Source organism: Corvus brachyrhynchos, unplaced genomic scaffold, assembly GCF_000691975.1.
Source record: "Corvus brachyrhynchos isolate BGI_N302 unplaced genomic scaffold, ASM69197v1 scaffold14, whole genome shotgun sequence".
NCBI lineage: Eukaryota > Metazoa > Chordata > Aves > Passeriformes > Corvidae > Corvus > Corvus brachyrhynchos.
This window is the reverse complement of record NW_008239110.1, coordinates 20,129,882-20,143,702: the sequence shown is the minus strand read 5'-3', so window position 1 is coordinate 20,143,702 and position 13,821 is coordinate 20,129,882. Positions and strand designations below refer to the sequence as shown.

Genomic DNA, 13,821 nt, shown 5'->3' with positions numbered 1-13,821 from the left:
GTGATAAACAGCATATGGACATGAGCCAGGTTACCCAGGGCAGGGAGGTTTCTCTTCATACCTGGACAGTATGTTGCATCTTAGGATTTTTGTAGTGGAAGACACTAAAGCTAAGTGGTTCCTTTGGTATTACTTCAACAAGCATCAGGTTTCCACACTGCAATGAAGAGAGAAAACAATGTGAATCACAGAGGAGTATTGGGGAGACATGTAGACAGCACATTACCACCTGCTCTCTGACATACCAGTATGTGAGCTTTGTATGCAAACATTTCATCCCTCTTTTTTGTAATTAGCAGCATCTTGTCAAAGAGGAACAACGTGCGCTCATTTTTGGCTCGCTGAATGCGGAACGTTCCTTCTAACACCAGCTCCCCGTAACTCGTGAGGTCTGGCCCTTTCCAGTTAGTGAGCAAACTCTGTATTTCCTGCAACAGATCAAAGAACAACAACCAAAATTAATTTCAGAGGTCTTGTTGAAACGAAAGACCCAAACGATCTGCTGATGCCATTCCCACTCTCCCATATAATCTTTAGCATCCAACAGCGGATGGTCACCAGACACCAGTACTGAGGTTGGTAGGTTATGTGTAACACTGCAGCCAGGTGCTTGGAGGCTCATTGCAAAGCCCAGAGTAAAACATGCCCCGAGTCCTGGTTACTGTCTCTGCATGGATCCAGCAAAGAGCTCTGATCTCCCTTGGGCAGCCTGCAACGTAAGAGCACAACCTCTGCTCCCCTTGCTCCCAATGGAAAACCTTTTGTAATTCAGTCATCAGTCTCTCTCACCCTCTCCTGTATGTCCCCAACCAATCTCTCTTAACATTTCCCTCTCACCCTGGGTATCTTCCTGAAGTTGTGTGGTCTCCCACTGAATGAATTATAATGCCATGTCCGTGTCCCATAGGCCCATCACAGAAGACACTTCTGTGAGGTGTTTGGATTGAAGAGATGATTCCCAGAAGACTAAAGGATGACAAGTGATATGGTCAACTGAACATCTCAATATTGGCTTGTATATTAATGATTTGTGTAGATACCACAGATATTTCTCACCTTATTTATTACTTAAGAAAAAAAAAGGTTGGAGAAACATCTAAGAACATCTTCACAAGACTGTCACTTAGCTATGGCTATTAGGTTTCCTTAAACTGCTTGTGTTTTCTGTCAATGGCAGTGACATAGGACTTAAGCATGGGACACCAAATTCTAAAAGCAGGCTAAACCTTTAACTAGGGAACTTTTTAAAAACATCCATCAGGCTTTAAACCTGGCAGCACTAGCAAAGCAGGGACAGATTGCCTCATCCTAGGTTGAGCCCTCTAGGACATTTAATACAGCTTTCAGCTGGAGAACATCCCATTCCATTTGAAGCACCAATGCAGGCTAAAGCATTCACAGGAATAAAACCCCAAAGCAATCCACTTTGGACTATACAGGCAGCTGTTTAAAAAAAAAAGGAGAAAAAAAAATTTAAAAGTTGCATTGTATCAGATCTCTCCAGGAACTTAAAAAGTCAGGATACAGCACAGGGAACAAGTCCACCACTGTCGAGGGACACTTTGTGCAGGAACTGCTGTTGCAATACTTGCAGCATTACAGACCCCACGGCAGTGTGAGAGCCCGCAGAAGGCCTATCCCTATGGCTGCAGAAACAGGTTTACTTTTTTAAAGGGCAACTATGAACATAAATACTTTCCACAACCCCACACATTTGCCAGCTGAGCTCAATAAATTAAAAAAAATCTTTTTTTCCCAAAAGCATTTAACCCTTATTTATTGCCAAATATAATTACTCAGATTTACAGCAGATTGTTGTTAAAAGTCATTAGCAGGCACTTCCAGCAATATGTGGCAAAGATTACCCTGCTGCAAGGAAGACATTGTCGAATCTTCCTTACAGATAAACAACAGCAACACAAAAAAAAAAAAATCATAAAAAAACCCCAAACAAAAACAAACAAACCGAGAAACAGAAAAAAGAACAAAACCACAAAAAGGGTGAATGAATGAATGAATTTAATTGACATTAAAAAGAAAAAAAAAAGGGCAAATAATTACACGACATGGATTTCTGAAATGGGATAAGCTTATTACTCCCTTTTATAAACTAAAAAAATCCCCCCAATTTTCTTAAAGCAATATAAATATTGAAAATGTAACATAAAAGTATGGTTCACTGGGAACCTGGAAACAGAATGGGAGCAAAAATTCCACAAAAGAGCTTGCTCTTGATGCCAATATTTACTCAGGGTGTAGCTTTTGTTTCTTCTCCTCAAAAAAATCTTCATTTGAAGCAAAGTTAAGAGTTTTTCTGAGTATCATGTTTCTAGGTTTATGCTTTTCACAAAGCAACTGATAATGAGTCTTCTAAAACCCGAGAGGAAAGTACTTACACAAGAATCAGCAAAAGAAATGCCTCAAAACAAAATTAATCAGCACAAAGGGAAGAAATCGGAAACCACAGGATTTCTGAACAAAGCCATGCCCTAGGGTTGTACAGCAGCGCTGTACAATTGAGGGAAAGGAAGAAAGAAGAGTTATCTTAAGTTCCATATTACTGCAAAATAAATGCTTTACAGGATGCTGCTTGTAGGTTAGAGATGTCTGAGATTTTCCTGCAGCAGTTATGACCATGGTTTCCAAGATCAAACAGCCACAGGCATGCTCAACAGAAGTCTAAATTATGACTGACAAAGATTAAAAGAAAAGATAAACTAAAAAATGTTAATTGCATATATATTGACAAAACCAGCTCACAAACACCCATAAAATCTCTCTGGGAACTCACCTGGAGCCTGATGGCGTGTTCATGTTTCCTCTTCATGTCATTTATATGCCATGCCACTCTCTGCATGGTATCTATGGCATCCAGCACCACATCATAGCCCTCAGTGTCCTTGTCAAGGTGGTTTTCTATTTCCTACAACAGACGGAAAAAACCAAAGTCCCCATATTCCTAAGTGAACTTTCCCAGCCAAACGCAATGCTATGTTTTTATCAGTACTGTTTTGTCTTTGCATCACAATCACTTGAAGGCAACGTTCCCGCCTTTGTTACTGATGCAATGATGATTGCTGCTATCAATTTGAGTAACACAGGATGACGAACAAAGTCAAGCCTTTGGGGCCAGTTTAGCAGCAGTACACTTGCAGCAGCCAATGTGAGCAGAGAGGCACATAAAGAGAGCACAGCACACTGACAGGAGACTTTTCAGACAGCATTTAATGGCCTTCCTACAACACAGAACGTATCTACACGCTTACAAAACCCTGATGGAATTACACTAGGCATTACTTTACAGTTGGAGAGTAGAAAAGCACCAGGCATTTTAAATAAGGATCAGTGTCTTTACACTTCACTAGAACATGACTCTCTAATAGGAAACAGATGCGGAAAATGTTAACAATAAAGTATGAATTTCCGAAACTTGCTTAACTCAATTCACTGAATATTGAAAGAGTTCCCACTTCCTCCATCATTCCTCTCCACAAAATTCTTAGCAGTCAGGGTGTTTATGTGTATTTAGTCCTTCTTTCAACCACCCCCAGAATTGCAACATGTGGAAAAACACTGTTCTTCATTGGAACAATAAATTTGTGTACAAAAATGTTTAATCACGACAAGAATTTTCCAAACAACTTCAGAATTACAGCTTTCAAAAAAAAAGTGCTAATTATTTGGATGCAAAGACTAATTCAATGTGTCTAAAATAATTACCATAAATTCCCCACTCCAAATAGATGCATATGGTATGAAGTGATGAAGACAGAAAGTCTCCACATGTAGAAATCAAATACCCACAAAAGGAAGAGCATTTAAGGAAAACCAGAACCTTTCTAACCACCAAGCCTTGTACCAGAGGCAGGAACTCCAATGTGCAGCAGCCCTAAACGAAATACATTTCTTACGTGCAAAAGCAGGTGGTACTTGAGGATGCGCTGGACAGGTTTCAAGAGGTAAGAGCCCAGAGGCAGAGAATGCTTCAGTGCTTCTTGCCGCTCTCTGAAGAACTTGGCCAGTGCCTTGTTCCTCATGCACTCTGTCAGCACAGCCACAGACCTGAAAACATCAATACACAGCTTTAAGACACTCTGTTTCCATAAGTCTGTAAGTAAAGTAAAGAATTGTTTCCTTTTTAGCTTGTAAAAAGGGGCAGCAGGTTCCCATTCTAATAACTGCTTTTTCTGCTGTTTGGTTTGGCTTTTTTTTTATTTATCTTGTGCATTCAGCTATGTTTCCCCTTGACGTGCAACCAATCTCTCTTACTGGGAATTATAAAAGCAGCATTACAGAATAAGACCATCATTTTCTAAAGAAGGATAAAGCAATGAACCACAAGAATAGATAAAACAAAACTTCAGATAAACATTTCTTAAAAATTATTGTAATTTTTTTCTTTTTCACATAAAAGGTAAACTCTGTGACCATTCCTCCAATCTGGGAAAGGGAGAGGCTGATTTTATTTTTTTTTTTTTTTTGCATAGACTGTAATTTGCATTACATGAACCAGCTAAGGGAAAAAGGAAGAAAGGGAACCCATAATTCCTACCTTGGGTAGTTGGTGCAGTACTGTGTATATATGTGGAAATCTTCACTCTGCACAGGGAGGAAAAGTTTGCATATATTGAGATTTTGTCAAACTAGCAGCAAAAATGTGCAAGATAAAGATGATGATGTCAAGACAACACCTCCTTCAGTTCCTGATCAATGAATCATTCACTAGTCCTAACATGACCAGAATTTAATTTCATCTTTTTGCAGAGGGGGGAGATTTTTCCTTTACTTAAAAGAAAAACCAAGGTCACCTACACAGAAAAAACAAGCGGCTTTGCAACAAAGCCTCCAAGGTACCTTATGAAAATCTATGCACCTCAAGAAAACCCCAAAAAACCAAAAACTCAACCAAAATACCATTACTACACATACCTTCTTCAAACAGCTGGCTGCACTTATCTAGGTTTTTTTGTGTGCTGAAGCACACCCATATCATAGAATCGTAGAATATCCTAAGCTGGAAGGGACCTACAACTATCATCAAAGCCAGCTCCTGGCCCTGCACAGGACAAACCCAAGAATCACACCATGTACCTGCAGCATTTACTGGGAGAAATAAGTTTCGCAGGTTATGTTTGGTGTGCCATTTTCAAGCAATTATAAATACTTTCACATTTGAGCACAGTCTAAGCGTGAAATTAGAAGCCAGAAAAGTGACTTTTTTGAAAAGTAAATTATGTGAAAGCAGACAGCTATTACCCCAACAAGTTGTAACTAGATCTGGGTGGGTTTCCACACTTGCCTGTCACACTGAAATTGCTCAGACTTAATGCTGACAAGCTTCTCAGAGCTAAAGTCTGAGTTTCATTTCTTTCCTCCCTGATGCCATGAAGATTTTTGCCTTTTCTTTTATACCCCTGTTATACCCCTGTTATACCTTTTTACAGCTGCTGTATTCCTAGTGCTTTTTGCCTACATTCTTAGACTTGTTTGTTAAGCTAAGAGACTAAACATTTTAGAGGCTTCGTAGCCAGGGATCAGTGTGCCCCAGACCCCAAGGTCCTCTCCAGAACACGTTCTGTAAACTAAGATAGAACCATCCAGGGGAAGGTTCCTTGGAGAGGGAGGGCTCACTTGAACCTCTCATTGGGGAATCTTTGATAGATATGCTAATTAGAAAAGCCTATAATGTTATACCCAATGTTGGGGGGACACAGAAACACACGGGAGGAGAGAGACACAGAGACACAGGGAAAGACTCGGTGGGGTACATCTTGATGCATATGACCTGGACGTATACACGTAAGGATCCTTAAGAATAAATACCAAGGTAAAATCCCTTTTCCCCTTCTAACCGTGTATGCCTCTTGATTTTAAGACCAGGAAAAGGCATCATCCCCGGCCTAAGATTTTTTCTTAATAATCATCATTTAATTCCATGCAAGAACAGATTACCAGAAACATTCCCATGTGCTCTAAGTCTACATCTGCCTATTAACTTCTATCCCAAATAAAACACAATTTCTGCAGCTTACGGGAGTCTTAAAGGCTAAGAAAGCAATGCAGAAGGGCAAAGTGCTCCCCATATCAATCACTTTTTCTTTCCTACGCCCTAGACAGATAAAACACAATCCTCCAGCAGGAAATAAGACCCCAATTTCCACTCAAAGCATCTTCAGAACAGGCTCTGGCATTCTGCAGCACAATAGCTGTGCTCCAAGAGGGGCTGTCTCCCAGGGGTCATTGCTGGTGAATGGCAAGACCAAACATCTGCATTCACAGGAGGCACAGTGCTCTGAGGAGCACCACCCCTGGGGAGAGGGCTGACACAGGCTGTGGCTTTTGTTTCTCACTGTTGGGGTTTGGTTGTTTATCATTCAGCCATTCATCAGAAAGAGCCTTCTCAGGCAGTGCCCTTTGCCAGTTCCAACAGCACTGCTCTTGTCCCCCTCTCCTGGGGGTAAAGCAGGTTGTGCCATCCATCTCTCCACTGAGCAGTGATCCATGAGGACCCCGTAAAAAGTAAGATGTTACTCTGCATGAGTACAAGTCATTGCAATTCATTTCAGTATGTCTTACTGGATTTCAGTATTCTCTGTTCTGAAGAAAATAACTCAAGCAAACTTCTAATAAATGTTTCCCCAGGGGATTGTGATCCCCATTCACTCACTGGTGGGCTGTAAGCTTATTAAACTGCTCTTCTCTTAGAAGCCAACAAACCAACTAAAAGTAGTTTTGATACAAATACAGTTAAATAATTTAGCTTGGTTTTTCACACTTGAACTGAATTTGTCATCACAGCTAGTTTTTGTGGCAGCGTACCTACACCCTGTGTCCACATGCAGAGAAAGTGAGCCTGTGTCACAGCCAGTTCATGTCCATGCTTGGAATCCAGCCACAGCTCCAAACCCTCTCCACTCAAAATGAAGAATTAACAAACCTCAAAGAGCTTCAGATATTACACTGTGTAATTTTCTTTGGCAATACCAAACTGGCCAGCACTCATAATAAGCCAGGGTGCTTAAGAGAGAACACAAAAGTGAAATTCAGTATGGTGGGAAAATGTAATTTATTTTATATATGCATATATTAATTCAAAGTTTTCATTTAGGGGATTTTGGTATAAATTTTAAGATATTCCCATGGCTATGGTAACAGAATAATACAATTTATAGAACTACTTCATAAGCAGAGTGAAGAACATTTTGAGCCAATTTATTTTTATGTATATATTCTGCTCATATCACATGATTATTCTACTTTTCAAACAAAAAGGAAAAGAGTATCTGTTGTGAAATTTTAACCAATGAAAGTACTATCTGTAAAACAAACAAGGCCAAACATTTCAGGGTTATAGAGTAGGCTGTGTGCACATTCCCCTCAAACTCAAAAGCACGTCTGAAATCCCCAGGAGCCTTTTCACACTCTCGCTTTTTGGTTTGGTTTTTGGCTTTGGGTTTTTTTACACAAGGTCAGAACTACTTTTAATGGGGTTTTTTTTGGTTTTTAAAGAATTTTAGTCTAGCTATTAAATGGAACAAATTTGTATTAAAAGAAAAAAAAAAAGAATTTCTTATGCCCTTGATACTTCTAAAGCTTAAGAATGGTTTTACAATCATCCCTGCTTTCTGAACAGACATAACACCAAATTCCGTACTGCACTTACATGTGTACTCGCTCCAGTGAGCCACAGCTCATTTCACCACACAGAACCATCAGAGAGCATTTACTTCTACTGAGCAATGTGAGCATAGTGCCAGGAGAAAGTCAAGGACATGTGTTTTGCCTCCAGGACGAGATTGTTGATACGCACTCAAACTTGCAGATCTCTTGTGAATCAACATCATACACCTTGCCCAGGCATTGGCTGGATTAATGTGAACATGTTGGGAAAGTGGCCAAGAGAGCCACGTCCAAGAGAAGTTCTTCCTCATCCGGACAAAAGTGCACTGCTCAGTACCGGAGCAACAGAAAAACCAGAACTAAGATGGATTTAATATCTTTCCAAATACTTTCACAATGTAAGGAAAACACCAGCTATGCTCATCAGTATTTCTTTGGACATTCTTAAACTTGGTCAGCTTGAAAACAGTTTTGTTCATGTCAACTGTCTTCAGACCAGGTTAAAACTGATCTCTGCATAGAGACTGGAATTGCTCCAGAAATCAGTTTAAACCTGGGGGCCCAAAGCTGTTGTGGTAGAAGCTGCAAAAACCTGAGACTCAAGCTGAGAGCTTGTCCACACTGACTGCAAGTCACCCTCAAGAGAAAAGCCAAGCATGAGCTTGAGACCTCAGCTATACTTATACTGGTGCCTCGCAGAGGAATCAATTCACTGCACATCTCTTCCACATACATTCCAAACCTTCCCTCAACTTTTGGTGCACTTTGCTTTTTTATAGCCATAAAAGGCACTTTAAAAGAAAATGGAGACTGAGAAAATGAGCGGTGTCAGTGTGCAAACTGAAGCCAATTGCCTGGATCGCCTCTTCACTAATGAGATGCTAAATTAAAGTAATTCTCCCTCTCCCCTTGGTTAAGCTGTTAGTGTGCCTTTCAGAAAACATATGTTCTGAATTTCTGGGGTGCTGAGTGAGAAGAGCGATGTGCCAGAATTCAGCTCTCCTTTAAAACAACTCACTTAAATGTAAACGTGTAGAATACTGAAGTCAATCTTCTAATTAACACTGGCATCGTTACTGTGAAAATGAAAGACCGAACTGGCAAAACCCCCTTATAAACAGTCTTCTGTGTGAATAATTAAGTCATAGCTAAGCTTGCACTGGAACCTTTTATCAGTCTCCAATTACAGTTTACCAGCAAAATGTCTCCAGGAACTTCTACGTACTAGAGTTAATCCAGTTCTTCTAGACAAAGAGGGAGGACCAGAATTGGTATAAACTAAACTAGTACAACACTACCCTCAGAGGCAGGTTACTTCCATGCAGCAGCCATCCCACACTGTTAAACAAATACCCATCCACACCATCTGCATCTTGAGGCAGAAAGAGAAAGACAGCAATTCATGACTGGATAGCAGGTTTTAAAATAAATGTGCCTTTCTGCATTTGTGCCTATCTGCCTGAGAGTTATTAATGTAGTAAAACATTGGGAAGCAGAGGGATTCAATACAATGTTGTAGGTTGCTATTAAATATTTACATTTCCATAAAGTCATAGCTTTGCATCATTATTTTACTGGTTAATGAGTTTTACATTACTGGCTAGTTTAGACTAAAGACATTGCTGAAGTCTGTTAACAGATCGAAGGTGCCATTTTAGGGGCTATTTACTTTGGGCACTCAGCACAAAAGATGTTAAGATAATGATTCAAATCCACAATTATGTGTTTTTGTTCAAAGTACGCTAAAGTGTGTTTTGATAATCCTTTCCCTTAAAAGTGACAAGGCTTTTTACTACTCAAGCATGAAAGTTATACACAGGAAACACAGTCATGTATGATTGTGAGAGAGAAGTATAATATGCTATACAAGAAATTTTATTGAGCAAAACCAAATAACGAAGTCAAGTTCAAGGAGAATGATCCAAAACTTCAAAAATTAAGCTCCCCAGATGTTTTCACAAATATAAAACATTTTAGTCCCAACAAGCTTCAGAGTTACTTTAACCATAACTGTTCTGTTATACATGCAAACCAACTTTGTGTGACTTCACATGAATCCTAAGGAAGAAACAACTTTTACTTCATGCAGTTACTGAGCTTCATAAGAGTGCAAAAAGCAAACACAGTACCTACAGTGAAAACCTGTTGTACCTTAAAATTCCCAACACCTAGAGTGTATTCACAGTAGGGTGAAAAAATGGCACTAGATCCAGAGCTCGTGTAACCTAAGCACAGTTCCACTGGAAGCATTCAAGAAGCTCCAGCACAGCTACATCCATTAGCTAAGGCTGTGAGCTATGACTTCAGCATGAAAACATCCCTGTGCTTAACTCACAGTGAAGATCCAACGCACTTGAAGCAACGAAACAATAAATGGCCAAAGTCCCGTAAGATTGAAGGAGCACATGCTGCCAAAAAAGGCAGTTTTATTTCCACTTTTCAGTGCTGGGAAGACACAAGCAACCAAGAATGGACAACTGGAGTCTGTTAAGACAGTCAGCAGTTGCTGTAATGAAATCCTCATGGCCAAAATCAGAACTGTGGGGTATTTTGGTATTGTTTGATTTTGCTTTTAAGTGTTTGCACTTGTCTGGATGAAGCTAAAAAATGCCTGTTAGTACTGCAATCTCCAGCAATTTCTGAGCCATCAGGCAGTTGCCTGCCAATAATACAAATGCTAAAAGCATTCGACAAGGGAACAAAAGGCACAAGCAATGATATGCAGATGGGTTTTGGAACTAATGGCCAGAAAGTCTACCAGACAAGCCCTTTCAGTTGGCCAATTTGGACAAGAACACAATTTTTTCCTGGACTTATTATCAGTTGCACCATCTCTGTTTTGCATCCCAGCAGGAGTAGTCCCAGCAGTCCCAGCTATAAGCAAGAAATACAGCAGAAATATTGACCAGCTCCGAACTGTTTTATCTGTAGATACAGTGAAGGCCTCCCAGTTGGCCTTTACTTGCACAGGCACTCTGTTGCAGAGTGCAGTAATTCACAACTTTTTGCCCACCAGGACCACAGATCTTTTCTGTTAAGCTGTTTCTTAGTCAGCCAGACCCAGCATGCACATGGGGTTATTCTGTTCCAGAAGCAGGACTTTGCACTCGCCCTTATCCCATTCTCTCTCTCCTTCAGTTCAATCCAGGCTATCTGTAGCAATAACAACATGCCATAAACCCCACTGCAATGGGGCAAAAATGCATCCTACTTCTGTAGTAGTGGTGCCAACACTAAGGTCCCTTAATGCTTACAAAAGACCAATTACTAGATAAATTGCAACTTTCTCAACTCAGCTGAAGCAAGTGATCTGATGAAACAGCAGCACTTAGCTGGTATCATCACTCGAATTTGCTATAAAACCCCTTATGTCACAACAGTGCCAAACAAATTCATGGACCGTAATGAGAGAGTGGTCCAGTTAATCCTAAATCCATGTGTTAGACTTATTACATTGAGTGCTTGGTGCTGGCAATGCTGAGTTCAGGACAAAGTATAAGACATGACAGGCTTTGGCTTTTTGGTTTCTTTGGGGGTTTTTTTGTGTTTGTTTTTTCATTTCGGTTTTTTGTTGGGTGTTTTTTTTTAATACAAAAAGGCAAACACACCTATAGAGAGATTACCCACATTTAAACAACTACATGACCCCTCTTCCTCCAGAAATACCACAGAGATCGAATTATTTTTTAACACATTTGGGCTCTACAGATTCAAGGCATATGTCGATTCTCTGGTGAATTCTGCAGTGAACTAGCATCATCTATAGCTCAAATTATTTAATTTCTTGTAGTCCTACTCATTATAGCCATTCCTCTTCTCCCTGACTAGCTCTCTGTGTTTCCTACAATGAAGGCCGCCTCCTTCCCTGTATTTCTCCTGCACCTAACAATTTCCCTTTCTCCATATTTTTTGCTTCAGTATCGCCCAACACAATCAAGATATCAGATTAATGTTCAGAAAATTCAAAGCATTTCAGAGAGAATGAGATTTGAATCTTAAGGCTAGATTTTGGGCCATCCCATTTAAAAAGAAAATTAAAGGTATAGTTGTGGGTTTCAGGAAAAATTCTCAGGAAACAATATGGCCACATTTTGTATGTTAATGTTACTACCTTTTCTAGGAATGCAGCCAAGTTTTATTCTCTAGTTGTTTTTAAGCTGACATGGCATAACTGGAGAGTATCACGTGATCATGCACATTAACAGATGGAAGTAACAAAGAGAACCCCTGTAACAGCTAACAAAAAAAAAAAAGCAACCCTAAAAATGAACTCAATAAACAGCTCCACCAGTTCAGATCCACTTAGTGAAGAAAACGGCACCTTTGTCTTGATTTTTTAGAAATGCAAATCAGAGGCATATCCCTCTCAATTACTAAGAGAATTTTTTTCCCTTTCCATAGATTTGCTGACTTTTCTTGGTTAACTTTACAAAAACTACCAGAATTAGGTCTCAAAAGCTGATAAATCAATCTTATTTTCCCCACATCACTCTGCAGCTGGTGCTGCAGACTTACCTTGGAAACAAAACAATCTGCTATAGCCACAGGATCATTTTCACAGTTTTCCAAATCTTGCAGAAGTTCACTAAAACAAAGAACAGGAAACGGTAATTACGGCACACCTTGGAATAGACACACCTGTATATTCAGAACCAGCCAGTGCTGCACCATTCATGGCAGCACTTAATAATGCAGGGAGTACTAAAAAGGGAAAAAGAACCCCTTCGATGCCCCTCTTCCCCCCAGGTGCTGGGGTTTTTTTATTTGCAGGCAGAGGAGAACTATAAGGAAATGGTATTACCACTATTTGAAAATTCAAGTTGCCAGGATAACCATGGTTGTTCTGCTAAGCTAAGCTGAGCCCCTTCCTTCAGGGAGATGTCCCATCCCTAGAAATATTCAAGGCCAGGTTGGATGGGGCTCTGAGTAACCTGATCTAATTGAAGATGTCCCTGCTTGTTGCAGGGAGGCTGGACCTAAGGGTCATCTGAACCTTAAAGGTGCCTTCCAACCCAAACTATTCTATGACTCTGTGACTGACAGCTCTTTTACAACAATCACAGTGGTGCAGCCAGACAGTTGTGTAGCTTGTATATCCACTAACGTGATGACTAAGAAAATTTACTGAAGCACGTGCACTGTCCTATAAAGACTTTTTATGTTCTACAAGTTTTACTTGACCAAGGGAGATGATGAACTGCTCTGAAAAATATTGGTGAGAACTAGGGATGTATTTTTCATACATGAAGAATGTTAAGAAGCTCATTCAGGAAAGTTAGCCTACTTCTAGCGTGTCTCTTCATTGAAGATAAATTGGTTAGCCTGAAAAAAGCTTTCTGGAAGGGAATACATATACATATACATGCATAAAAACAATACATGAGAGGATTTTATAATGTTGATATGCCAAAGAGAAAATTAATTCATTTGAACAAGAGCAAAGGAATAAGGGAGCCAGTTTGCTGTTGAATGAAACTCAGTTCTCAAAAGCAAATTCAGTGAAAGAAAAAGTTCAAGTAGAAGAAGAAAACCTCAAAGGTATCTCCTTGATCAAAAGAGTTTTCAGTCTTACTGAAAGATGTACTCAGAAAAACAAGAGAAGAAACTGAGTTTTCTGCTAAATTATTCTCTAATAGAATTTTCTTCTTCTCCTCACCCTCCTCCCCCCACCCTTCTCCCCCTGCCCCTACACACACACTCCCACAGATGATTTTTCATTTAGAGCTACCTTTCTCCCGATTCACAGCTGGTTCCCTGAACAAGTTTTGCCTAAGAGTTCCTATGCCTGTATCTAGGGAACTATCCTTTTCCCCTGTAAGCAGATGCAGTTTCCCTCTCCATGTACAAAAACAGTAAACCAGAAGAGTTTCCTGGCTTGTTCTTTGCCTCTCTAATTACTGGAGGAAGGAAAGGGTGAAATCAATATGCAGTCACAAGGAACAAAGGCAAAGGCCTCAGGTTCAGTGGTCACTAAGTCACTTTGTACAGTGACAATTTGACCTCTATACCTCAATTTCTCCCTTCATCAAAATGGGAATAAAAATATGACCTTTGCTTGATACTCCACATTCATGAAGCTCATTTACATCAGCAGAAGAAGCAAGCTGTAGCAATGGTGACCACAGCCATTTAGTTATACAGTCTGGCTGTGTCCCACAGATGAGTTTTGGAAATAACACCAAACATGTCCAACATGCTGAG

At 40.0% G+C, this 13,821-nt stretch overlaps 1 protein-coding gene across 1 annotated transcript in view; it reads right to left on the bottom strand.

The window, feature by feature from the left end:
• Window positions 1–13,821, bottom strand: part of PLEKHG1 (pleckstrin homology and RhoGEF domain containing G1) — a 127,757-nt gene that overhangs the window by 13,193 nt on the left and 100,743 nt on the right. The window contains exons 7-12 of the mRNA XM_008637876.2: window positions 12,136–12,205; window positions 4,553–4,599; window positions 3,912–4,062; window positions 2,792–2,923; window positions 246–428; window positions 60–157 (exon numbers count right to left, since the gene is read on the bottom strand). Of these exons, the coding sequence (XP_008636098.2) occupies window positions 60–157; window positions 246–428; window positions 2,792–2,923; window positions 3,912–4,062; window positions 4,553–4,599; window positions 12,136–12,205 (681 nt within the window). The remainder of the gene's footprint in view (window positions 1–59; window positions 158–245; window positions 429–2,791; window positions 2,924–3,911; window positions 4,063–4,552; window positions 4,600–12,135; window positions 12,206–13,821) is intronic.